The sequence below is a fragment of the Spinacia oleracea genome, chromosome 6 (assembly GCF_020520425.1).
Source record: "Spinacia oleracea cultivar Varoflay chromosome 6, BTI_SOV_V1, whole genome shotgun sequence".
In the NCBI taxonomy this organism is placed as follows: Eukaryota; Viridiplantae; Streptophyta; class Magnoliopsida; order Caryophyllales; family Amaranthaceae; genus Spinacia; species Spinacia oleracea.
This window is the reverse complement of record NC_079492.1, coordinates 1180592-1208062: the sequence shown is the minus strand read 5'-3', so window position 1 is coordinate 1208062 and position 27471 is coordinate 1180592. Positions and strand designations below refer to the sequence as shown.

Genomic DNA, 27471 nt, shown 5'->3' with positions numbered 1-27471 from the left:
CCTATATTACTAGTCAATTGGGTGTAAACTCACAGGAAATCCAATTACACTTGATTTGACAAAAAGAAACGTCACACCCACGAGGGACAAGGTCACGCATTAGCCTCGTGCTTTTTCAACCCCTCACAAATAGCCAAACCATTTCGGAGTTGTGTCCACAAGGACCACATCACCAACTACAAGTCTACAACCATGAATGCTACGAGTAGTAAATTTAAATTTTCATTTTTTGTGTCATTATGTACATGCAAGGTTAATTAGTTTTAGTCCACAAATATAATTTTAACAATATACTAAAGCTAAACCGACGCAAAGGACCAAAGGTATGTTTTTCATTCTCCTTATTAATGCTATGTTTGGATCTCATATTTTGTGGACCCTCATTAATTATTAGTGAAGAAAAATGATCATCGATAATTCGATAAGTGACCCATATATGTTAAATTTGAATAATAATAGTAAATATTTTACTGTGTATACTTGTAGTGGCTATAGTCAATAACTCAATACTCAATAGTCACAAACATTAGAGACAACTTCGTTGAAAAGCTAGTTAAAAGTACAACGGAATATTAATAACTTAAGGAACTTCAAACTAAATACTCTTTCTTAGCTTATCATTTTAATTAGCTTGTGTCAAACACACTTCTAGAATCCCTAGTCAATCAAAGAAATGAGTTTTTACAAAGTCAAAGGATATCTTGTTCTTAACAAAGTCAAGCAAAATCCCGTTTGAATAAAGTCAAGCAAAAACTTGAGAGTTACTAATGATATACGAAGTATTATTTAAACTAATGTTAAAATTATCGTTTAACTAGAACGACTACAAATATTCTCACTTATGTGACTATACAAATCAATAATTGATTATGATCTAATTTGAAACTCAAACAATCAAACATACCAAGTACTCCCTCCATTTCTTTTTGATGTATCCATTTGAAATCTGGTGTTGTTTTTAAGAAAATTGGAATATTGGTTTGTATGGATATAAGTGTAATGATAGGGTGTAAGATATTATAATAAATAAAGGAGTGAAAAAATAATAAAGAAATAAGGTAAGAGAGAGGAGTGATAATGATGGGTGATAAAGGAGGTGAGAGGGTGGGTACATGGGGAAGGAAAAAGAATTAAATATTATGGGTGGGGAAAATTAGGTGGGAATATGGGTAGAATCTTTAGGTATTTTGGTAATTAGATAGAAATGTAAGGGTATTTTAGAATAAAATGTATGTCCAAAAAGAGAATAGATTCTAAATGGATACAACAATATAAAACGTTTAAAATGGAAACGGATACAACAAAAAGAAACTGAGGGAGTATTATGCAATATGAGAAGAACAATCAACTATTCCATAGTAATAATAATTAAATAATTAATAAAAATGGCATAGTAATTTTTTTGGGGTACAAAGTTGTACTCGTACATATAATTAACCTCTATATTCAACAACAATAAATCGTACGCGTAATAATATTTACAAAAGTAAAAAAATAAAAATCTTAATCCAATAAGCTGTACTCCCCTGACCTCGCTGACCTAGTACTCTAGCACTGTAAAAAGCTATGGATTTACTAGGTAAAAAAACAGTTAAAATGGTAGTTAAATTTAAACCGTTAAAACGGTACTTTTCTTACTAAACAACCCACGCAAACTAAACAAATTACCACCACTACCACCGCCACCACCACTTACGAGACCATTTCCGCCACCGTCGCCGCCACTTTCATCGCTTCGACAACTCAAATTCTGTCGATACGGGATACAAACCGGAACGTTCAGCTTTAAAACCCGGCCTTTACTTGAACTGCCACCATTGGGCGCTCTGTTTACTGAACCCGTTTTTCTAACTTGCCAAACGGGGCTGGTTCGGCCCAAATGAACCCCAGCCCGACCCGGACTACTCACGGGCCAAGATTTCCGTGATTTGGACTCACCTGAAGAATTGCTTCTGGAACAAGGCGCACTGCTCACTTTCCGATTAGATTGAGCCACCGGTCTAGACCGTCCTGAGTTATTCCCCGCTGACCGGCTTCTTGAAAACGGCCAAATGTTAATATTTAGCTCGGCTGAACTATTTCCATGACCACTGAAACCGTTCTTCTTCTCTTTCTCTCTCCTCTTCTCAAGCTTTTCCGGTTTATCTTCTGAATTGATTTCCGGTTTTTTATCAGCTCGTTTGAAGATCTCTCTCCACCGCTTCGAAGCGCTTAATATCGAGTTACTGGAGGATGAGGAAGTGATCAAAGCCGAGGGTTCAGATGGACCGGTTTCCGGCTCATTTTGAGCGATATCCGGTTCAACTTCTGGTAATCGGTGAGGATGAAGGTGGTGAAGGGGGAGGAGGAAGCCATCAGAGAAGAGCTCATCAGCGGAAAGAAGAGTGGTTTGTGGATCGCAACCGATATTGGAGAACTCGAACTCGGGTGAGTTCGCTGAGTCACTGCTGCTGCGGCGGCGCCTGTAGGTGGTGGAGGACGACGGAGAATGAGGTGGTGGTAAGAGAGTAAGAGTTCTTGAAGGAGACTCCATTTGGGTTTTAGAGAGAGAATGAAAATGTTTGAAAAAGTGGGTTGAAGTATAAATGCAAATGCAAATGCAATAAAAGAGTGGAAGGAAAAGAGGAGTTAAATGAGGGAATGGAGAGAAAGTGAAAGGTGGAGTAAATGAGGTGGGTGTAGTATAGGATCATACAACCATATGCATATCTTATGTAAGTCAATGGAACTATGGACCATATACTGGTGGAGTATTACTTATTTACTCCATTCTGTTTCGCTATAAATGTATCATTTTGACTTTTTATTTTACTACTTCATCCTATTTGTCCATGAGGGCGGAGAATTCCATATCAGATATGTGCCTCTAAACACATATCGGAAAGCATAATGGTAATTGCACCATTATTTTGAAAACTTTTTAGTATCATATTTGATAAATGAACACTATTTTTTAACTACTGAATACCATTTTTGAGTTTATGAGTATCATTTTTGAACTTACGAGAACATTTTTGAACTTACGAAAACATTTTTGAACTTACGAGTAACATTTTTAAACTTATTTTGGCCTGAGATTGGAATATAGTTTCTCACTCGTTCAGTAGTAAATTCGGTTTCATTTAATTGTTAGTCCCTAATATGTAAAAATAAATGTTATCACGTGAATCGTTGTTCGGTAAATCTCAATTTATATCTTCACTGTAATACATAATAATAACAATGCTCAAAATTACGCATAGAAAAAATATTTAGTTAGAATAATGTATGTATTGAATAATAGAGGAAACATATGGTACAAATTGCTCCGAGTAATAATAAATTGGTAACATTTTAATTTATACTACTCCGTATTACATACCCATTATTACGAAGGAAGAGGTTTTAGTTTCCATCTCAATTTTAAATCAATCCGTTTGGACAAGTGATGTTAAGGTGAGGTATTTCTCGTTTTGAAGTCAAGTAATTTTTATTTTTTTTGAGATCCATCAATTGTCAATTAATATAACATAGAAAAATAAAATCATTTTACTTATTATGTATTTTAAAGTTTAATTTGAAATGATGTGCAATTCCATGAAATGAGCAAATATTTTATCTCAGTTTGTGGTGCAAATATTATGTGTAAGTGTGTAAAATTTGAAACTTTATTGGTTTAGAAATCTGCAAATCTAAGGATGTCTCCCACTACTTCAAGTTAGCCTTGTCTTCCTTGCACTTTGGGAATGAAACAAACATGCTACACCGGCCTCTATCTTTTTGCTTTATTTACATCAGATTCATATAAGGAGTAGTATAGTGGTATTAATATTGCTCAATTATAAGTTTTAAGTAAACCAAAGGGGCTTAATTGGTAGAGATGACAAGTTTGAGTCTCACCATCTACACGATCATAAGTTATTTCGGCGTTTGGAGTACCTATGTTTTGTTTTCTTGTCCTGTTATTGCATTGATTTTGTTTTTACAAACGTTGCTTTATAACATCGCATTTTCTTGGAGAACTACCCAATTTGCAGTTTAAAGAATGACAGTGAGCACTGAGCAACAAGGTACATAATAATGTGAGGATGAGTGAGAACCTAATTAATTTCAATGGTTACCAAGTTAACACCTAATTAGTTTCAACTTGAGCTAGTGGATGAGAAGATATTTATATAAAACATTATGTTAACACGCCTAATATCAAAAGGATAACACCTTTAGCTCCAATCAGGATGTTGAGATTCTCCAAAATCATATATTGTGTATATCTATATAATTAATTATAAGAGTCGTTTTTTTTTGTTTCAAGCTATCAAAATCGAGTTATTCAAATGTTTGCTACAAACAAAAGGAACGTGCCATTACATAAACTACGTTATCAATGTCACCAATAATTTATAAACTAGTATCATTTCGCAAGTCTTTCTTTCTTTTTTCTTTTTTTTTGAGGGATTTCGCAAGTCTTTTTTTACGTCAATTTCAACGTAACTTGTCTCTCATTATATAGTCAAATGATGGATACTAATCAAGTACAAAGGTACAATAATACACTTACTTTATAATTGCATTCATTTAACTAGAGGTATTTGACCAAATATGAATAACATACAATTAACCAATTGAAGTATGTAGGATCACAAGTTTTGTGTATGTACATTGTTGTGTACATTATTGACTTGTTAGTACTCATGGAAGTGACTAGACTGTCAAGTGTCAATTAATAATGCAATTGATAAGATGAATTTTCAATACAATGATCAGGAAAGTATAGAATTTTTTTTTTTTTTTTTTTTTTAACTCAGGTGATCAATCGGTATACAATATACAACTTATGCATGTATAAAGGTTCAAGTAATATTAAGACAGAAGTAAAAAAGTTGGTTGAATATAATAAAATATGGATAAGGTAACAAAAATCCACGTGAGAACAAAAGTCTCGAATTCACTATTTTCTTCTTTTCTTAATCTCTATATCCATACTAACGTTATACATATTAGAGAACGGATGTAGTACTCCCTCCATCCCTTAATACTCGACCCGTTTTGACTTTTTGCACTATTCACATAATTCACTTTGACCCTATTTTATTTCTAATATATGAAAACAAATGTTAGTATATAATATATTGTTGGCTTCATCTTAATATATATTTTCAAAATATTAATATTTTTATAAGTTTTTATAATATGTAGGTAAAGAAATTGGTGGTCAAAGTTGTGCATTGACAAGCATGTCCGATCAAAACAGGTCAAGTATTAAGGGACGGAGGGAGTATAAGTTATCATCCATGATCCCTGTATAGATAACCACATGATATCATAACTCATAAGATGGGAAAATAATGACTCAACTTAAAATTATGATAGCCAATCACATGTAGGAAGTTTCAATTAAAATAGGTCCTTAGCTAATGATCCAAGTATATGAAGCCAATTTCCCATTAATAAAAATCAGTAAAAACCAAACAATACAATACGAATGTCATCACTGTCGTTGTTACACATACGTGCTTGATCATAAAACTTTACTATTATTATTGCCATAAATTGCTAATTTAAAGGTCCAACCTTGGAAATTAAAATATATATTATTATGGAAAAAGAATAATCCCACCTAATAATAATTTAGCTGTCTCGTCTCGAATCCTCAATGTATACTTGTATAATGTAAAAGCAAAACTTGCACGGTTGGATTCATCAAAATTAAATAAAATAATTCAATAATTAAATTATCCTAAAAATTGCACGAAAGATGCCAAAAATGACAGATTGTATTTAGATTTACGAGGAAAATGAGAAAATTTAAAGCGTATCTTCTCGTATTCACAGAGCATATGAGGGGAAAATGTGATAAGATTTATTAATAAGTGCACACGTATAACATATTAGCTAGGTGTGCCCTGATACACGTAAAATCGATAAATGAGACTACTTAAGGAGTTATAAATAAAAATATCAAAGTATGGGTTACAAGATAATTGGAGAATTTTAAAAACAAGAAAAAAACAAGATTGGTGTGTACTCGTGGGGACGAGGAAATAGGAAGTGATGAAGAGAAATTGATTAAAAGTTGTGATTTTTGTCAATTTGGAATTTGTTTGGTGGCAAAATGATGAGCCATGTGTTGGCTAAAACCAACATTTTATGCCATTACTATATTGGGACCCACCTCCAAATTCCTTTGCAAAAGAAAACTTTCATCTTGTTCCTCGTTATTTTTGGAGGTTGACATTGATTTACAACATTTATCAACTGTGCGGAGAGAAATATAAATGTACAAATGGCAAAAAAATTCAAACCATTCATTTTCGAGTAAATGAGAGTGATATTCTGAATAGGTGTACACTGTGCTTGCCTTGGACGAGTACCCATATTGCTTAGACTTATACTTCTAAAAGAGTAAATTAACATGGCTTATTTTGATATTGATTCACTAACACACTAATTGGAGTATTCTATTGCATTCTCTGGTAATATAAGGTACATAGTGATAAACAACTTTCTACAGGAAAACAGTTCATACCATATTAAGAAATAGATTATTGGTTCACACCTTCACATATGTTATTATAAACTATTGGTTCACAACTTCACATATGTTTGCTCCGATTCTATTTGGAAACGAGTCAGATAATCTTGTTAGTGGTCTTGTCTTGGGTGTTCATACTACCTCTAGTGGTAGGGTGCCAGGTTATAATTAAGATGAAAGGAGATGGTATGGGTGATTGTGGAAGGGGGGTGTTGGTGTCCACAAAATTGGGTGGTTTGGTTTAGGTTTGCGACGAGAGGTGTTCCCATTGCATTCAAAATTTCTTATCCGAATACTGCTCCACAGTTTTTTGGGGATTCATAGCATGTCAATTAGGTTGAGTTTCTCCCGTTCTAGGAGAAACTCCATGTACCTTTTCATGAAGGTATTCCGTCACTGTCTCATGTTGTTTGTGAGCATTTCACCCTGCTTACAACGTTGGTTCATCCAATTAGTGGATTATCTATCCTTTTGTGCATTTCTTTGTCGTTCAAGTATCACAAGTTTTTTAAGGGTTTTCAATAGACTACAAGCTTGCTTCGAGCCAAATGAAAATGAGAATGTGGAAAGTATATGTGTAGAATATTTTGACGCACAGAGTATTGCGCGTTGCAGTAATCAAAGGGACGTCATCAGTGAAGGGCCAACAATTAAAGCATTCACTACCTTTGCTGTTTTAAAAGTTTTCTATTTAATATGGTCTGTAAGAGCTAGTAAAGCTCTCGTAGTAGTTTATTATATGGTGTAAACCACTTTCATTAATGTATATTTAGCCTATATAAATAAAAAACTAAAAAACAAAAAAGCTTCACATATGTTACTATAAATTATTGGTTCACAACTTCACATATGTTACTATAGATTATTGGTTAACAACTTCATATATGTTACAAATCTTACAATAGATTATTGGTTCACAACTTCACATATGTTACTATAGATTATTGGTTCACAACTTTACATATATTAATATAGATTATTGATTCACAACTTCACATAAATTATTGATTCACAACTTCACATAAATTATTCACTTTCTAATCCCCATTTTCACATTGACTAAATACAAATTTTAAGGGGAAAATTTACATGATACTCCATACTCTCTAATGTCTATGCATAGTATGGACTAATAGTTTCATGATAAGGCGCTAATTTTAATGGTGACATTACTATTTAAAAGTCTATGGAAAAGAGTCAAACTAAAAGTGTAGAGTATGTCCAAACCAATAGAGGCTAATCAAATAGTACAAAAATGTGTGAAAAGAAGAAAAGGAAGTTGCATTCTTCTGATAGATAATATTAACTTTTTTCAGTAGACTATAATCTATATTATATATAATCTTCTTTGAACTTTGTGTTTTCCTATTTTTGTTTCAATTATATTTTTATGGAAGATGAAATGTATGTTCTTATTGGATTCGATGAACAACGACCCATCAAGTTGCTTTAACACGCAAAGGACTTCCTAGATTATTGTCTCAAGGATGGAGAATGGATCCCAAGTAAAAATGTACGAGGCCACAGACAAAGTTCTTTAATTTCTCATTTCATTAAAAACTACTTTCGGTGACAAAACGAACTCAAATAAGAAAAGCTATTGACCACATGTAAGTATGACGAAGTTTCATCATAAAAGTAAAATCTATTGTTGATACGTGGAGTAAGCCACTTATCTAATATGTTATTTAAGGATCTTTTACCAAACTAGCTACTTCTACAATTTTATTTACCAAAATGGCTATTTTTTAATTCTATTTCCCAAACTAGCTACTATTTTGACTTTGAAGTAAAAATCAATGAACCGGTTTGAGTTTTTATTTATTTTAGTGAACCGGTTTTGTTTGAATTATTTTTTTAAATAGTGAACTGATGTGGTTTTTTTAGGGGGCCAAATTTTTATATATAAAGTTTGGGTTCTTTTTATCGTTCTAATATTTAATTTGATATCACTGGAGCCTGGCGTTTTTCAATTTCCTCAACTGATTTATTTTTCATGCATATTTGAGACTCAATTATATTTCATTATCTTCAATGTTCTGTAATTTTGGTTTCAATCTAATAAGAAATCGAAACTCTTAAGTACTCCGTACAATATAAGGAACTTTTAATTGAATGTATTTTGTTTCAGATGTTATATTCTACTTCAAATGCATGTTAATTTTGTTTCCTTATGTTTGTACTATAGTTTTTTCTAATGTAAAATATGGAGTATAAGTTATTATTTCTTTAAAAATAAAGTACGAAGTAATTGTTCTTTGGTTTGTGATTTATGTTTTGGATTGATTATATTTGAGTATACTTTGCGGCTATTAGCAAAGTAAATGGTTCATTTTTGTTTTTTGATAAAAAGGGGAATGGTTCATCTAAAAAATAAATTCAAGAAAATACAAATTACTTACATTTTAGTAAAAAAAAATAACAAATAAATATAAAAAAAAACAAAAACATTGGTTCACTATATATTACGGAGTAAAAAAAAAACCCAAACCAAACTAGTTTAATGTTTTTTTTACTCAAAATCAAAATAGTCACTTTGGTAAATAAATAGTACTCCATCCGTCTCTTTTTATTTTTTACGTTTTCCTTTTTGGGTATTTCAAAATGTTCTTTACATTTCATTTTATGTTATCACATAAATAACTTAATATTCTATCAAAATTTGTGTCCAATCATTATTTTAACCAATCAAATTCATTGGGTCATTTAATATCTCACACTTTTCCATTGGGACATTAAATTTTTCTCATTTCCCAATATCAGAATTTTGATAAAAGTGAAAACATTATAAATAAACGTAATTTATCTCGTTTAAATAAAAAAAATTGAGGGATTTCAATGCAAATTAATTATTCGTTAAAACGCGTGAAAAATACCAAACGTAAAAAACAAAAAGAGACGGAGGGAGTAGCTAGTTTGGGAAATAGAATTCAAAAGTAGCCATTTTAGTAAATATAATTGTAAAAGTAGTCAGTTTGGTAAAAAGTCCGTTATTCAATCTCTCTCTATTTCTTTAATACGAAATAAGAGATAACTAATCTAATACGGAGTACTTACATGTAGATTACACTCTTAACAATATGTGTAAAAAAGTAGGAGATGATGCGGTGTGTTATAAGTTATAACTTATACTTTGGAATCTCAAATCCACATAATATCCTTTAACTAACACAAAATGCTTGGAAGTGGGTCAAGCGTTTTTGACATACGTAATACGTAGCTGTCTAACATGAAATAGATGTTGGTTTAGTAGGTTCCTTCTATTTTACTCCAAAAAAAAATTAAAAAAATAAATCACAAACCGTGGGGCTCGAACCCACGACCACAAGGTTAAGAGCCTTGCGCTCTACCAACTGAGCTAGACGGGCTTATACTTTGTTTTGTAGAATCTAAATACTTAACAATATACACTTCTTGCTTTTGGTATATTTTGATAAATTATCGTGGTGTGGATTGATGATTACATTTACCAACTTTACATAAATGCCATTTTGCGTCTCTTTTTAAAATGATTTGCACCCAACCGACTATGTGAACTAGTTTAGTTAGTAAAGTCTTGAAGATGGTACCTAAGACCTGAGATTAAATCACGTCTATATCATTTATCTCATTGCCCTTTGCGACTCTCTCTACACCCAAAAAACAAGAACACACGAGGTACTGTACAAATTAACTCAAGCCAGGGACTTGAGTTAAAAGGAGTCTCGCATAATAAGAGTTTACATCTTTTCTACATTGCTTAACCAAAAGGTCTAGTATAACTAGAGTTACAAGCTCAAACGAGGTGATTGTTATTTTTCATAGCTAGATATGTCTTGAAGCTAACACCCACACGGCCACACACGCACCGGCCATGGGTCATACGCATGCGCGCTGTAGCGATTGAACCAAGGTATGACACCCTAAGCCCAAAGGAATCTCAATCAGCCCACACAAATGTGGCCCAAGAAGGATCCACCAAGTCTTATTTATATTGATAGAATAAAGGAGTTGATGGTAAATTCATCTTGGGATCAATTTCCTAATTGGGATTGGGATTGGGATTGGGATTGGGATGAGGATTGGAAGCAACAAAACTAGTGATGAAGAAGATACTATTTCTAGCAATAGTGGCGTTGTTAAGCAAGCATTGATCCTCAAGGTAAACCCCAAGAGGAGAAGCTAAAGTGAAATAGTCGCATAACCAAAGCAATGCCACTCGATCAAAAACACTCGTTTTTGTTTTTTGTTTTTTGTTTTAATGACGTCCGGTATTAGATATGGGATTGAAATCTCAACTTTTTGGGTGGAAGGTACAATCCTTTCCACTAAGCCAAGATATTGTTACGTTGCTTGCTAAAAATATAGGCAGTTGCCTTGGAATAAAGGATTTGAGTTTAATGAGTGATACTCTACTGTCTACAAGACTACACGTACCAAGAGTAGAAAAGGGCGGTGTGAGGAAAGGAATTCAAGAAAGGGAAGTATGAAGCATTTAACTTCTGAAAATTATGTGATACATACATACATACAGGTTTGAAGGTCAACTCTGGAGGTTAAAATCAGGCAATCTGAAAACTGATTGCAGGCTTGAAAACTGCCCTTATCCTTCATACTTGCAATGCTGAAATAACTACTACTACGTATTTATTAGAGAATTACCCTAGAAAAATATCTAGAAATATATTAGACATGTGATGTGAAAATAGGTAATACGAAGTATTAGACAAGTATAGAGAAATCTAGAAACTATGATACAACAACTATAAATATGTTGTATGTGCATAAGTTGGGAGTTGGACTCTCTCAAATGTAGTTAGTAAGAACAACTATTGTATCAATCGAAGAATTATAGAAGATCATATTTTTTTCCTATAAATCAAAATTCCCTTCCTCTCATTCCAAAATTAATACAAAAATCAATCTTTTATACAACAAAGAATAGAACACTAATAAATTGGAGTACTCTGTAAAAGGAAAAAAAATGCAACCAATAACGTTGAATATGAACATAACAAGCTCTAAAAAAAATACACCATCAATCATCATGCCAATCCAAACGCATATCTATTCTTCCTCTTCCTCTTGCGATTTCCCCTTCACCTTAGGACGGTTATGGAATCTAGACGACAGTGGCTTTGGTGCACGGCTTTTACGATCGAAAGCCCTTGTACATACATAACCTAAATCATACCATGTAAAAGCAAAAAATATGTAAAACCAATACAATATCGTTATTATAAATAATTATATATAAAACAAAATAATAACATACCTTGCCAACAACAACGTTGAATTTCCGCCGTTGTTAAACCTAATTTTACACATAATACAAACTTTTATTACAATACCGTTACATTCTACGTATAAAATATTTTTTCAGACAGTACAACTATTTTCCTTACCTTTACATATTGACGATGTGCTATACCCACAGTATAAAGTTCGTTTCGGTAGCATCCATATAGAACTTGTAAGCACATCAACTGGACATTCACTAGTTTGATAATCAGCAAAAACCTGTAATAAACCCTTGATGAATAACTATTACAAAAACAAAAACCCGCTAAAATAATTAAACACAACTTCTGTGCTAAGTCTGCTAACCTAGTACGCACTCTTAATTATTTTTATATTTTACTTACCTCATTAACTTGAAAATAGGTACCATTGAGTGGAAAAGATTCCTTCATGGCGGTTCGAACGGGTATCTGTAAAACAAATTTAATTTGCAAATTTTAATTATTTTACAAAAATAAGATAATTTTTTTTTTTTTCTTTTTCCGTTTAGAATACTTACCAAAAATGTTCCTTTGACGGTCAAAGATTCACCTGGAACTTTTTCAGAACATCCTTCCAAACTATCACCATTCCTTTCATCTGAATCTGTTAAATGATGAGGTTGGATAAATAAATCTAATTCTTAGATAGCAAATCTAAGTTATATTATTAAAAATAACACACTTCGTATGACCATCGTTTTGCCTCTTATCAATAACGCATGTAACGTTATACGGAGTATAGATGATATAATTCACAATGAATTGGAAAATAAATTAATATAACACATTTCATCATAACTTCACAATTCTTAATACGTAGCTCCTAAGAAAACACGGAGGGAGTACTATGTAATTTATTACCTGGTGTCGTCCATATGGCGAGAAGATAGGGTATTATCCCTCGTTGTGGCTCAAACTGCAACAATAATATAAATCAATACAATAAATATATAACAATACGAAGTACTTCGTAATTATTAATGAGTCTCTTATTAAAGTCTTTTCCAAGTTAGGAATGGTGTTATAAGATAATGGACTAGTAAAGAAATTACATACATCTTTTAAGAGAGGATGATTATGAGGCAACTCATACCTGCAGCAGAGTATAAATACAAATTATCGATCTTCAATAATAATTACAAATCATTTTATTAACTAGCTTAATTTTATATTATTGTAGTCATAAATAAAAGGATGAAACTTACACTTGATGTTCCGTCCTCAATCGAATAGGATTAATGTGCTTTGGTAGAGGAATATAATCGTCTTCAGATGTGATAGCTAAAGCTAGCCTTGAGAGATCATCACTATGAGGTGGTGTCACACTTTCCCTTTCAATTTGATCCCTCACTGTTTGCTTGAACTCTTGAGTACAAATATCAACTTCTATAATTTCCTCATCGGCCTCATTAGTATTGTTTAACAAATCTTCAATGTCAAGTAGCTCGGGTTCTTCAACCCTCTTTGGAGAGGCCGGAAACTCAACGATAGGGCTACGATCACGTTTTTGAGAGAAGGTCCGATTTAACACCGGGAAAGATATTGACATATCCGGCGATGAATTAGAACTAGATGCTAGAAACAAAGGTCTAGAAGACTCTTTCTTGACGTCAAATGGATTTTGGATGTTCTTATTGTTTTTAGAACCCTTCTTCAACCTTAAAGTCTCTTTATTTTGAGTCCACGTCAACCGAGGATGTTTCATTCTTGCACTGCATTCATAAAATAAATAAATAAATAAAACAATGTTAAATACAGACAACATATAATGCTAATTTTAAGACTACTTTATAAACGAGACATATAAACCCCATTTCTTGAGGAAGAATACAATGCAACTGATAACATTAACGATGATAAAAATTATTAAAGCTACTGACACAGATGATACTGCTCTCCTATCCCCGTCACACAAATCACCGTGACCACACCTATAACCGCCGTCTGCGCCATTACTACTGCACTCTACATCATCATCATCATCACCATTATCATTTTTATTTTATCAGTGGTTATATTAAACTATGTGGGATTTCATCATGTTTTCTTATTCATCATTCATTATCATTACCCCATTGCCTAAAAGAGGCTCCCGCAAGAAGCGGGGTAAGGGGGGGTCGGGTGTACGCAACCTTACCCCTGCAATTGCAAAGAGGTTGTTTCCAATTGACCCAAAAGCGATAACGGGACGACAATGGGACGACCATCTTCTACTTCATGGAAAGGAAGCGAAATAGGTTTTAAGAGCCATTTTGATTTAGTCCATTACATCCCACAGCCAAAAGAACAAATGAATCTTTGGCTCCATCGGGAATGGACCGTCATCATGTTTTCTTATCTAAAAAAATAGATTTATAAGCAAAAAAATTCACATAAAGGAAAAAGTTCTACGGGGTAGTATTAGGCATGCCACTAACCTCTCTTCAACACTTTGATAGTATTTGCATTCGTTCTTGAATGGACATGCTCTACAATTGGGATTTTTCTTCGTGCAAAAAATCTAAAACACAGTAACATTTTGTAATTATATGGTTAATACAGTAAAAAATTCAAACTCAAAGTTTTCAGAAATTTATTAATAGAAATGTCTAAATATAAAGAGTCCCCCACCCCCCCCAACACACACACACAAAAAGGGTAATTTTCTAGCAACCAACATTATTTCTTTGTACATGTGCTTGTAACTTGCAAACAATAAAAAAAATATCATTGGTTGTACGGTAAAAATATAATTCCGAAAGAAAGTACCTTTCCGAATGTGATCAATTGATAATGAATTTTATACCTGTAACCAAATAAACATCGGAGTTATTGCATAAGATATATAAAATCAATTATTTGATAAGTACTGACAATTAGATATAAGTTGAGACTATACAATTTTTTCCGCTCCATATTGCATATTCTTGACCAAAGAAACTCCTGAATAGCGTCTTCTAACGGGTACCTACACGAATTGACTATCAAAGTTAGGAAATCTTCAGCTAGTCCTTCCATCCAAATTATGAAACACAATGGTTGAGTATACATTACTTTTCAAGAAGATGAAAGGGAATATCTTTAGGCAATGTTCCGAGGGGAATCCAACCTAAACGTACCGCAACTCGACTGATATTTACATCAACCTGGTATGTAAAAGTTAGAATAGGTGAGAAGGATTAGAATCAATGATGCAATTGATATTGAAATTATAAGGTTATTAAACTAGATGATTTTTTTAACTTTTTTTTCCCATAAAGATCTCAACTTTAAAACATTCTTTGAAAAAAATGTACCTTAATACTCGAAAATATATGTTGAAACCTACTTGCTAGAAATAAAATAGTGCTAATCAAGCAAAGGTACAGGGATGCTGATATTATTTTTAATGAAATTGTGTTTAAAGTCTCATGTAGAAGCTCTGAAAACGTGGGAAGCTGTATAATTTAGTGCTCAGTGTCATTTCTAGCTTGTGCTAGTTGGTTTTTCTTTTGCTGCTCTAGCTTGTGCTAGCTTTGTTTTTCTTTTGCTGCTCTGCTTTGTTAGCAGTAGCTTTGCCCTGGTGGTCTGCTCTGTTGAGCTTGTATTCCTCTCTTTTTGGTTTAATAATACCTTATTTGCCACAAAAAAAAGGTGCAAATCTAGAATCTTACGGGGAAGGCATCATGGCCAAGTGTTAAGAGTCGCAAGCATTCAACGCTTTTCATGCCAAGTCCATAGAAGCTTAGTAAATATGCCCTGAAAATCAAAGGAAATTAAAATTTTAATCTTAAAAAAAAATGTATAGAATTGCAAAAAGAAAAAATTAAGGGGATATTCTAAACTTACTTTGCTACTTCAAATGGGGCTTGACGTAGCCATTCAAGATCCATAGTTCCATGTTTATCGACTAGTCGATTCAGAGTTCTCTGTATTTATCAACAATCATCAGATTTTTTGCTGAAGCGGAATCAAAATTTTCCAAACAATAAAATATTTCATACTTGTACAAAATATGGTTCGTACCTGTATTTTTGCAGCAATAATCCGATGTTGGCCCCTTTGCTCAATGGCTTTAGCAATGTCCTTAACTGGTGCTTTCCTTACTGCTTCCCAATCTACAGAATCTTGGGTGTCTGGACTCCTTTCAGTATTCTTCCCTAGAAAATAAAGTCGTATGGGTTCCCAATCGAACTCTTTTACATCTTCGCCTTTCTTTTCTTTTCCCGGTCCCTGTAAATTAGGCAAGGATGCTATCATATCCTTTAAAGCAGTATCATATTCTTTCTCTCTTGCTTTAGTTTCTTCATCTTTTTCTTCTACTTCTTCTTCCTCAGGATACTCGATGATTGGGCCATTCGTACTGCATGAAGTGCTCACAGTACTCCCTTGGCTGCTTGAGATATCTGAATCTATACCACAATCCTCATTTTCATTGGTTTGTGGTTTAATAGGATATCGAGATGCCACTTCCATGTACGCGTTACTGCACAAATCATAAAATTAAATATGCAATGAGACAAACTCAAATGCAAATTGGCCTCCCAAGATTTCAAAACCGTCTGGACTACTTTGATACAATGTGAAAGAACTCAACTATAGTGCCGAGTAAATTATTTACTTGAAACTAAAATTTTAAAGTTTTGAACTTAAAACATACCTAGAGAGGACATCTGACACATTCTGCGTAAGAAAGACTCCAACGACCGAGTCTAAAACAGAACCATTCCACTTGACAAAATCCTTAGGCCCTGCAATATTGGCGATTTAGAGGTTAAGACCTAATCAGGTGCACATATACAAAACATTACACCTAATTAGGGAAAACCGATAATATAATTCCGAAAGGTTAAGACCTACAAGTAACCACAACCATAGAAATCATTCAAACAAAACTCAACTGAAGAATCAAAACTTGGAGTTGGAGCTAAGTTTTTCTTTGTAAAATTTCATTTACCCAGCTCTTGTTTCCTCGAATTTCTCCTACATCAACAATTCAACATGCATAGTACTAAATAACTGTAAAGTTTCAATTAAGCTAAACTATAATACCGTAACAAGGCCCATCTTTACAGTTGCCTGTTAGATCATCAAGTCAATTTACAACTGAGACACTAGCATGCTTAGAGACAGAGGATCAAGATGTTTCAATAATGCCAAATTACAATAATCAACTAAACATAAAATGTATCTGCACTTTAATACCAACTTGTTAAAATATTAATCTAGAAAAATCTAGATAATATGCTTGTAAAATCTAGTAGTGAAATGTATTAATGTAGAAAAATCAAGAAATATATGATTATCAATTATTATCTAGAATAATCTAGATAAATGAGAGCAGTAGAAGAATCTAGAGCACATAACATTTATATATACCGTATTCCGCACATAAATTTCTAAGACAACTCTGGACAACTTTTATAGTGGATTTTTATCTACTGATGGAACAATATACAATGAGTTAGTGTTCTAATGAACCCGAATAATGAAAGGATAACTGTACATAGTCGGGGAGGGCTGGGTACGTACTACATAGAAAAGACTATAAAAAGCAAATGAAAATACCTTGTAAATTGGTCATTATCATATAGAATCTATTCATCTTTGCTTGTAGAATTTCCCTTTCTTCACAAAATTCTTCGGTCTCTTCAAATGGTTTTTCAGCATCACCTTCTTCATTTGGTCTTTGAGCAACAAGGGCTAAATTATTTTCTCCCCTTACCATTATACTCAGTCTTTCAATCGAATCTAGGTCTTCATAGAATGACAAATATTTAAAGTATTCAACAATGTGATCCATAATCTGCTCCATTGATTCCTTATTCCCATTACCATTCCAAGCTACATAAAAATGTTTAAATTATAATCACTATAGTAATATAACATATTAACAACCAAACTATCGTGGTCCGTGTTTTTATACCATTTTGACAAACTTATACAAATTCACAACATTACCTTTAAGCTTCTTCAAACAACTCTTAAGCTTTTGCTTTTCCTGGCGTATCTTTTGCTTCTCCTTGCGTTTAGTAGGACCCTTTGGCAACTTCTCTTTTGCTAACTTTGAAGTCGAGCAAGAAGAATTTGTTTCACTTTCTTTACTTTCTAAAACCGAACAGAGAGCAAGCTGTAAACTTCTATCACTCCCACTTTCACTTTGGTTTGGCAGCTTCTCTTTCGCTAACTTTGAAGTCGAGCTAGAAGAATTTGTTTCACTTTCTTTACTTTCTAAAACCGAACAAAGAGCAAGCGGTAAACTTCTATCACTTCCAATTTCACCTTGGTCCAAATTTACACGCACCTCATTTCTCTCTAAACCTGTAATAAAATATGCGTATAAACCTAATCATTAATTAAATAAGAAAAAAATTTATCGTTCTATAAAAAAATATTAAATTAAACTTACATGTCTTTGATAAAGATATTGTTTCTAAGTCACCCGTTTGTTTCGCAACATCTCTAACCGATGCCAATTTCTTTGCCGATCTCTTTTTCTTCTTGATGAACTTCATTCGTGAAAACAATAAACTAAATATACAATCGAATGAATCTCCATCGATCTTCAGTTGCATTGGTAATAACATCATTCTACTACCTTTGGTGAATAAGTTATTCACCCCTTTTCTTTTCTTCTTAAACCTTTCAAGAAAATTAATCCCGATTTTTCTACATTCATCCAAACATTTACTATTATGCCTCCTTCGATAGACTTTCCAAGTTCGTTGATCTTTCCCAGACTTTTCGATCTGATTACCAACATCACAAGATGAATCATTTAAACTTTTCTTTTCAACATCTTTGATACCTACATTCTCAAACTCACCAACACTAATGTTCACAAAATTTAATGCCCTTTTGCAGCTTGAAACTTCAGGAATATTTTCAAGTATTTCAGATACGTTAGCCTCTTCTGTTTCTTTTTCAGGAAGAATACATTCAAGTATTTTAGATAATTCAATATCTTTCTTAGTCACTCTTTTCCTTACCGGCTTAGGAGTTTTAGGCTTAGGAGTTTTAGGCTTAGGAGTCTTAGGCTTAGGAGTTTTAGGCTTAGGAGTTTTAGGCTTAGGAGTTTTAGGCTTAGGAGTTTTAGGCTTAGGAGTTTTAGGCTTAGGAGTCTGCGCCCATGGATCTTTAATTTTTGGCCAAAAGTATTTGGGTTTCTTTTTCTCCTCAGGCTTCTTCTTCAAAACCATTGCGTCTTTTTTTTATGTTCTCCACACCTACGAACAAATATAAGCAAAATATAATAGAAACTTTAATGGAAGGTAGAAGACCAGCATATAAAACTAAAATATAGGTTAATTTCAACTCTTTCACACTAACTTAGGAGAAAACAAAAACGATAAAGAAAGGACCCTTAATAACCCGTTAAGAAAATAAAAGATATGACAAATACATAAAATACTTTTCATAAATGCTTCAAATTTCTGCTTGTCTTTTAGTTTGGGTATTTAGTACTCCCACAAGTCCCATTTTTCATTCTGACTTCCACCAAACTAATGTAGCATGATTTCCCATATTTCCTTTTATGCGAATAAGTAATATTTCCTTTTATCTATTTTACTTACTTTTTTTTTTGTTTACCCAACCATTTACATATTTCCTTTTATGCGAATAAGTAAATGGTTGGGTAAACACAGTGCAAGGTATTCAATTGGTTGGTAGATGTTTGTTTCAAAGAAACAAATTATGACAAAGCGCTTGATAAAGTAAGAAGATAACTAACATAGTTAACACTTAATGTGTTGTAAAACACACATAAAACAGAGTTATAAAAGATACATTTCTTTTCACTTGTAAGGATGAATAGATCATCCTATTTGTTTTTAATTAATGATCCTGGTAGATTGGTGTCCATGATACAAAATTTGATGGTCAAAATATGGCTTGAGGTCCTTAGAGTACCACAAGGAATTGGCTCAAGGTCCTCAGGTACCGCATAAGAACTAGCTAAAAATCCTCAAGGTACCGCGAAAGATAAGTAGGTACACCTAACAACTGTGAACCACGTAATCATTTAAATTGCTACGACAAGAGTTCAGACAAGAAAAAGAAAGGATTTCACGAGGTGAGACAGATTGACAAATACCTGCAGCTGAGGCTGAAGTGCCTAAAGAGGTCCTTTAGGCTTGTCTAAGACTTGCTGTTACATAGAAACAAAAAAAAAAAGAATATTGTCTGAAGTTAAAACTATTCTGTCTCCTAGTCACTATTCTGATATACGACACCAGGAAAATCTATCAGAAAGACCCTCTTGGTAAGCTTAATATACTGCCAAAGTTTGGTCTCAATACAGACTTAAAAGTATAGTAGGTGTTGAAAGATGGTTCTTATCCAGAATTTTCCTGTTTCTTTACATGTGATGTACCAATGTATAGTTAATTTCCATGAACTATCCAGATTCTCACAGAACTTCCAAGCTATTTTCATTCTCAATTCAATGAAATGTGATTTCTAATACTTAGGTTAGAGGGCCAATATGTCATGCAACAACCTTAGCAATAAGTATCAACAAGTCCTCCATTCACTAGTGGCTTACAAGAAACTTAATTAGCATACTCATACAGTAGTTATACCTAGATTATAAATAGATGTAATGAAATGTAATGACAATTTAATGACAGTTTAACAGTTTACTTTTTAAACAGAAATTGAAATTAGAAAAAAAACTAAAAGCAGAAATTACAAATTGAAACCGAAAATCGGAAAAAAGCCACAAAAACAAGAGAGTGATGAGAACAAAAACCTAAATTTGTAGTTCGCTAGCGGTGGTAGTGAGGTCGCCGGTGATAATACAGTACAGTCGCCGGTGGTAGTGTAGTTCTCCGGTAGTAGTATAATTCGCCGGTGGTGGTGAGAAAAGTAGGGTTTAATTATTATGAAATTATATTGATCGTAAAAGCTGAGTAGGCTGGAGAATTTGATCATAAAGCTCCTACAAGGTATAAACATAGTAGGACTCCTCAAGAAATATATCCAATTTGTTGATTCAAAGTTGCCCATAACTCTAAAATTCTGTTTCACATGTGTTTGAGTTTGAGCGAACTACCAAACCGAGTTTCGTATTGTTTATAGTGGGATGTTCTATCTAACGCTATGCTTTTGGCCGGTAGAGATGATCATAAGCGGACAGTCAAGTGAATGCGCAGTGGGTCAGGGGTAAAGCTTAATTTTTGTTCAATGGCCTAAAATGAAAAAAAATCAAACTCTTTTTTGCGGGCTTCATTTTTTGTTAGGTTTGCCCTATCAAGGGGGTTACTGGGTTAGCCTAATTTTTTACCTTATCAAAAAAAGATAAAAAAAAATATATATATCTCCAGGACCTCTAACGTCTTCGATTTCTGAGTATGTCCAAATTTGCCAAAATTAGAGACTTGGAAATTTTTGGAAACCGAAAACATTAGAGGTTCGCGCGGTTATCACATACCCCATGAGTCCCCGAAGGTCTACTGGGTGCTTAGAACCATCCCCTTGGCCTCTTAAATGTCATTTCAGCCAACATTCCAAAACACACTTCAAATCAAGGTCATTCCGGGGCCTTAAGCCCAATAAGTTGGTTATTTTTTAGCAAACTTCGTTTATATGACTACAAGGAACATTCCCCAAAGTTTGAGGATATTATTACCTGCTAAATAGGATCGAATGTGATTAAGTGAATAGCTAGCAATATGCTTTGACAAAGTACTATATACATCGAGCATTGTCTCCTTCCGGCAGATTAAGTTCTTGCATAATGCTAGACTTTGTAAAATGATTACTAAGTACTAACTAATCCTGAAATAATAACCTCCTCTATGTATAAGCATTGAAGTCCAAAGTCAAGTATTCCCATATGGATAAGACAAATAACTTCATCAAAATCACCAAGCATTTTGTTCATCAATCTCAATAGAATAGCAGTGGATTTCCAACCTTTTTTTTTGAGGGAAAAATTAGGTAGGGATTTCCACCTCACAAAGACCAAAAATGGCGATTTAAGCATACCACAAAACTATCTACCAAAGCTCATGAAGTTTGTTTCTCTGAGATTGTGCGATTTTATTCATATTCACTCATACGGGTTTCTGAAATTCTTGAGTAACTCTGGAATATCATAGCCGAGCATATCATCGACAGCCTGGATCATCTTAGGTTTCAACTTCTCAAATTTATCAATACTATAACCACCTAGAACTTCCCTAAAATGCTCCACATATGGAAAATCACCTGCCGGTAAATGGAATTCCCTTTGAACCTGTTTCGCAAAGTTGATCATACATATAACATATGTGAGAGGATTGAAACGGACAACGGTGAAAAAAAGGACAGGCAGGTGAGAACACGAACCTTAAGAAATTCATCTTCAAGGTTATCAATTAATCGTTGTTGAGCTTTACTCTTCCCCATCATTGAAGGCATCTCCTTCTTCAGGTGACTAATTATGTAAGCGTGAATCTTAGCTGCTCTGGCCCGTTTCACAAATTCATTTATCTGTGTAATGTTTGACAGTAAAATTAGTCTCCAATCAAGAGAGGGGAAAAAGGTAAGCGCGAATAATAAAGAAAATGAGGTGCGTACTCGTCTATCACAAGCTTTCTTTGGGATATCCTTCAGATCATTAAGAAGATCATTCTGTTCTTTCTCAAAAAGATCTCTTCCCATGGGACCAATTACTTCTGTGTCGATAGGCTTGTCGTTAAATGAACTGCAAAGAATGAATACCATGACTCATATGGTAATATAAACACGCAAATCTATTTAGCCAATAAGTTAAACATCACCATAAAGCAATACCTACCCAATATAAACACGAGAAACCTCAGGGGTATTTAGGACTTTCCCAAGAGACCACATTAACGCACCATATACTCTCATTAACTGCAATAAATACATTAGGCCAGGTAATCATTAAATTCTGTTTGAAACTTCCTTCAAGACTTAAGTATTGATGTTTCCTTCTATGTGTTTGTAAATCAAGACATTACCTGCTGGGTATCAACTTGATCAGATTTATTCAGAACAACACGGATCTTGTCATCATGACCGCGCAGAGATGAAATGACACGTTTGAATTCATCACTGATGTCAAGTTTGTGAGGATCAAACAAAAGAAGGATGAGGTCACACTTTGCAGCAAACCATGATATAACTCCAGTAAAGTCGTAGCTTCTTTGAGTTCTCTGCTTCTCCCCAGACAGAACTCCAGGTGTGTCAACAAAAGTAATGTGCTCCAACAGCTGATGAAAAGACCAACATTTGTTGAAATTAGCGAGATGAAAACAAACAGGTTGAATGCCTGACAATGAAAAAGGAAATACGAGTAGTTTCTTACAGGATGTGGCATTTGTGAACACTGGAATTTTGATAAGAATGCCCCGCCAAAGTTTGTGAGGCCACTGAATGGCATGTCCGCTTGGACAGCAATTGTGTTCCCAGGAATGCTCCTCTCATCAGGTCCGGACTAAGAAAACAACAGAACTTACTAATCCAAAAGGAAGAAGAAATAATGAACCAAAATGGATAAATTTTTTTCCAGCAAGATCCAGGGTCAAGTAAAAATACAGTACAAACTGAATTATACCATGACGACAACAAAGCGATCTGTTGTAGGCTCCGGTCCAATATGAGCTCCTGTTGGATGTCACACCGCAAAAGGAACCAGTTAACCAAAATAGTCAAAAATAGACCTGTACCCAACAGGATATACATGTAAGCAACGTAAACGACCTGGATATTCACATTTCAGCAAATGCTTTATAAATGTCGTTTTCCCAGTGGAATATTGTCCCAACAGCATAACCATCGGTTTGGCATCAAAGTCACTGTTTGCCTGCAAAATAGAGAAAATTACAGCTTATATCACGACACTAGCAAACGTAGTATGCCAGCTTAAAAAATTAATAAAAAGTATAATACTTCAATAAAGTTAAAACAAAAAAACTTAGTTGAGGCTCACCAGTGCAGGTGATACAAAGTCATGAAAGCGATAGGTAGTCTCCAGTGGCTTCAACTTTTCTAGGTACAACCTTTTCAAACCATCAACTATAGAAGTCACAGCACTAAGGGGTATCTAGGCACACACCAATGAAACAATCAAGATATATACTTTAGCTTATACAGAATATGTATGTAATAAATAAATAGAAGGCAAAAATACAACTGCATTGCATACCAAACAACAGATAACCAACACGAAAAATATCAAGAGAAAAAACCTATTACTCCCTCCGTTCTCGAATGTTGGTCCTGTTAGAATCTTGGAAGAGAATATTCTAATCTTTCAAACATATGTTTCAAAACATATTCATATGGGACATTGTTTTATTCGTCTTGATGTATAGTTTCACATTTAATACTTTTTTGACATACGTATTTGGAGATATTTACGTTTAAAAATTGAGTTGAAACTATGGAAAACTAGGACTATCATTTGAGAATGGAGGGAGTACAAAAAATCATTTCTGACCATTCCACTGAATATGTAACAAAGAATATCCAGGAAACAATTGTATAAAAAAGTTAATATCCTGGAAATGTAAAAAAAAATCCTAAGTGATACTGAGAACACTAGGCAAAACAAAACTTGTGGGTAATCTGAGGAAAATAAGAGTAAAGAGCAACAAAACAGAAAACTATAACTAGAAAACAAAATATTCCTGGTAGAAATTGCAAAATTTGACAAGCAATTTTATTACAAGACTTAAGCAACTGAAGGGGGTAAACAGAGAGGGACAAGTGAATTTTTTACTACAAGCAAGCATGCCATTACCTTCTTTGAAGACTTTGAACTAAACCAACTTGATGTAGGCGGTGACTGTTGAGGAGATCCTTCAGCATTCACAATAAATTGATTAGTAATAACGAAGATGGCCAGATACTTTTTACAACTTGTGCCAAATGAACAGTGCTAACCGTTTATTTCAGGTTCGACATATGTTGCCATGGTCTTCTTCTTCTTCTAAAAGGACAAGTATATAGTTATATTCTAATTAATAGTAGAAAGATTTAAATCAGCCATAACTTTAAGAGATAATACTCACAGCTAGTAACACATCGAGCCCTTCCATTACAGGGAGTTGAATGTCCTCCATAACTAAAACATACCACCCAAAAAATAAAATAGTTAAATAGTCATATAGTAGGAAAATAAATTATGATAGAAGAGCATACAAGTTTGCAATTTATTAAGCAAACATTGTTACAAAAGAAGTGCAAAGGTTGTTCTCTTCATAATGCCTTGTTTTTATACGAGAGCAATGGGTGACTATATCGTGAATAAACTAAGTTCCTACTGCAAGCAACATGCCCTTAATATTTCATGCATAATTCTTTTATAAGTAAATAGGAAAAGTGAACAGGCCCGCTACTAATCTACTACCAATGAACAATAGAGTTGTGAGAGGACCCTTCTTATCTATAATAGTTGCACATATCATGTTCCCGAAACCGTTGAGCATTTTTTTCAAAGGGCAGCTAACCCATCCAGGTGTGGGGCTCTGGGTGATAGTTTTGAACAAGAAATGCACTAAACATAGATGGTTCCTTAGCAGTCAAGAAGCGATTAAAATCCATGTATATAGTTCTGTTACTTCTGTAATTTTAAGGTTTCATTGTCTGCTACTCTTTTATGTCTACAACTCTAATAAAAATTATATGTTGCAACAAGAAAGTGAAAACTATTTAAAAAAAATATTAATGCCAACCAATCTGTAAATACATATAGACATGGTTTAATAAGTGACATGATGCAACAAAATCAGGCTTGTAATGGTATTTGCAATTCCGTCAATTCCTAAAGCCATTAACTTTCTCACAGAAATAAGCCAAAATGCATAACATCTTGATCAAGAAAAGGGAGGGGGCAAAGAAAACAAGTCCTAGGTAGAAAAGAGTGATAATATTTTGTCATGCCATGGCTTGTAGGATAAATCTACAATTGAATGGGAAAAAAACAAAAGATTTACCTGCATTACTAAGAAGATCAGAAGTCAGCTCATTTCCAGCTTGAGCCAAAGAAATAAGCTGTAAAGATGAAATAAAAATTAATAATCTATGTGGCATCTTCTATGAATTGCATCTATGACTTAAATCACATACCACAAAATAACCAATGACTTCAACCAATATATACCAACCTGCATCGCAGCAACAAACTCTTTAAAGCCCAAATAACCTTGTCTCTTGGTATCTGCAAATGCCCATACCTTAAAAAGAATATTTTTTAAACCATGTCAATAAGTACTTGCTTGCTAATTATGAAGTGATTGATGAAGGAGTTGAACACAAAGATTTTCAAAATCTAAAAGAATGACTTGCTTGATTCTTAAAATTTAGACAATAATTTGATCAACACAATGTCACAATAAGACCTAATGTATTATAACTTGATAATCATACACTATTGCGGGTGAGAGTTTTGAGCATTAGGAAAAAGATGATCAGAAAAGTGGAAATCCTTGTAAAGATGCCACAACATGAGAGTTTACACCACATAATATTATGAGATTAAAATATCCAATCACATGAACACTCATTAAGCTTCATCTAGCTGATTTTCCTAACTTAATACCCTTTGATCATTAGAATGTTCACCAGTCAAAACGAGAGAAAGAATGTTGAGTACATGCACAACAAAACAGCAACACCAATACGCAACGTCGAGATTGGAACGATCTCTCTCCCACCAACGGAATGAACTAACGGACAGTATAACATTGGGTGTCTCCAAGTTTCAATCATCAAATAAAGTTTAACCAATATGTTCATATTTTATGAATTTAGCTTTGCATTGAAAAATTCCACTTGTTGTAAGAACTAGAAATACTACACTAATTCCAACAAATAAAGCATTAAGCCATATCCCGAAATACCCAATTTGTCGTAAATATGTTCTTTATTTATACTGTACTGCGTATATAGTGTTGCCACTTGCCAGTGTATAAAAGTTCAATTTAAAAATTCAACTGAAATAACTAATAAGAACCCTAGAAATGGAGAAAACAAAAGAAACATAAAAGAGTGAGCCAAAGCGTAAATTAACCTGTTTAAGGTCAGATCGAGATAAATTGGACATAGAAAAGAACTTTGTTGCATCATTTCCAGTAATCCGACCATCTCCATCTACTCATAAAAGACGAAATAATCACAGTAAATTACTAGTAATATTGCAAAACAATAAAACCCAAATTCAAAGTTCTGAAAAATAAAAATAAATAAAAACATACCTGAATCTGCAACTGGAAACCATTGCTGATAAATTTTCTGGTGTTCTTTCGAACATGAAGAAATCGGGCCAGTAGATATCTCCATTTTTTTTTTTGTTTATTTTGCTTTTAAAAAATCTGCAACGATTTTTTTTGTTTTACCGGAGTATTTATATTCTGCAAAAATGAAGTGAGAAGAATTGAATAAATGGAAAACGTAAGCGAAAGACAAACAATTTTTTTTGCAGATTTGAGGAATTTCCAGATTTCCAGTGTGATTCAAAATTTTGAAATGAGAAAGTGACAAAGAGGAGACGCGGAAATTAAATTTAGGGGCATTATTATGGAAAAGTGCCGCTGTTTACTTCAATTTCACTGTATTTGCCCCATTTTACTGTTTTAATTGCCCTATTTTACTATTTAGGGTGTCCCTTTTGATATTGCTGCATACCTTAAATGGTAAAATTTCCTCTCTTTATCTTTCTCCTTGTATACCCACTCTTCTATCAACCCATCTGCAAATCGTACACCCAATTCTTAATAAAGTGTGAAT

General features: G+C 33.6%; 3 protein-coding genes and 1 non-coding gene across 5 annotated transcripts; all 4 read right to left on the bottom strand.

Moving 5' to 3' along the window:
* Positions 1 to 1349: 1349 nt before the first annotated feature.
* LOC110777552 (uncharacterized) lies at positions 1350 to 2681 on the bottom strand. Its single transcript, XM_021982155.2, has one exon. It carries the CDS (start codon positions 2531 to 2533, stop codon positions 1610 to 1612), a length of 924 nt encoding a protein of 307 aa, XP_021837847.2. The 5' UTR covers positions 2534 to 2681; the 3' UTR covers positions 1350 to 1609.
* A 7125-nt stretch (positions 2682 to 9806) lies between these two features.
* On the bottom strand, positions 9807 to 9879 carry TRNAK-CUU (transfer RNA lysine (anticodon CUU)). Its single transcript has one exon. It is a non-coding gene; the product is annotated as a tRNA-Lys (tRNA).
* Positions 9880 to 11339: 1460 nt separating this feature from the next.
* Positions 11340 to 21058, bottom strand: LOC110777554 (protein ROS1A). Of its 2 annotated transcripts, XM_056833945.1 has the most exons (21): positions 20483 to 21058; positions 19826 to 19879; positions 18140 to 18956; positions 17692 to 18051; positions 17299 to 17574; positions 16391 to 16481; positions 15757 to 16216; positions 15580 to 15659; positions 15405 to 15489; positions 14806 to 14897; positions 14651 to 14719; positions 14521 to 14557; positions 14190 to 14272; positions 12978 to 13484; positions 12829 to 12865; positions 12634 to 12688; positions 12291 to 12376; positions 12136 to 12201; positions 11896 to 12010; positions 11766 to 11804; positions 11340 to 11673 (listed from the first exon to the last, which is right to left on the bottom strand). In XM_056833945.1, the coding sequence occupies exons 3-21, from the start codon at positions 18927 to 18929 to the stop codon at positions 11558 to 11560; spliced, it is 3444 nt and encodes a 1147-aa protein (XP_056689923.1). In that variant the 5' UTR covers positions 18930 to 18956; positions 19826 to 19879; positions 20483 to 21058; the 3' UTR covers positions 11340 to 11557. The 2 variants fall into 2 exon arrangements, with proteins under 2 accessions (XP_056689923.1, XP_021837848.2); XM_021982156.2 differs by lacking the exon at positions 19826 to 19879 and having other exon boundaries at positions 20483 to 21014.
* A 453-nt stretch (positions 21059 to 21511) lies between these two features.
* On the bottom strand, positions 21512 to 27276 carry LOC110777555 (EH domain-containing protein 1). Its single transcript, XM_021982159.2, has 16 exons — positions 26940 to 27276; positions 26756 to 26835; positions 25851 to 25919; positions 25680 to 25737; positions 24756 to 24808; positions 24628 to 24673; positions 24485 to 24543; positions 23672 to 23785; positions 23443 to 23545; positions 23297 to 23346; positions 23048 to 23176; positions 22701 to 22952; positions 22514 to 22593; positions 22294 to 22420; positions 22063 to 22206; positions 21512 to 21970 (listed from the first exon to the last, which is right to left on the bottom strand). The coding sequence occupies exons 1-16, from the start codon at positions 27022 to 27024 to the stop codon at positions 21785 to 21787; spliced, it is 1635 nt and encodes a 544-aa protein (XP_021837851.1). The 5' UTR covers positions 27025 to 27276; the 3' UTR covers positions 21512 to 21784.
* Positions 27277 to 27471: the final 195 nt, after the last annotated feature.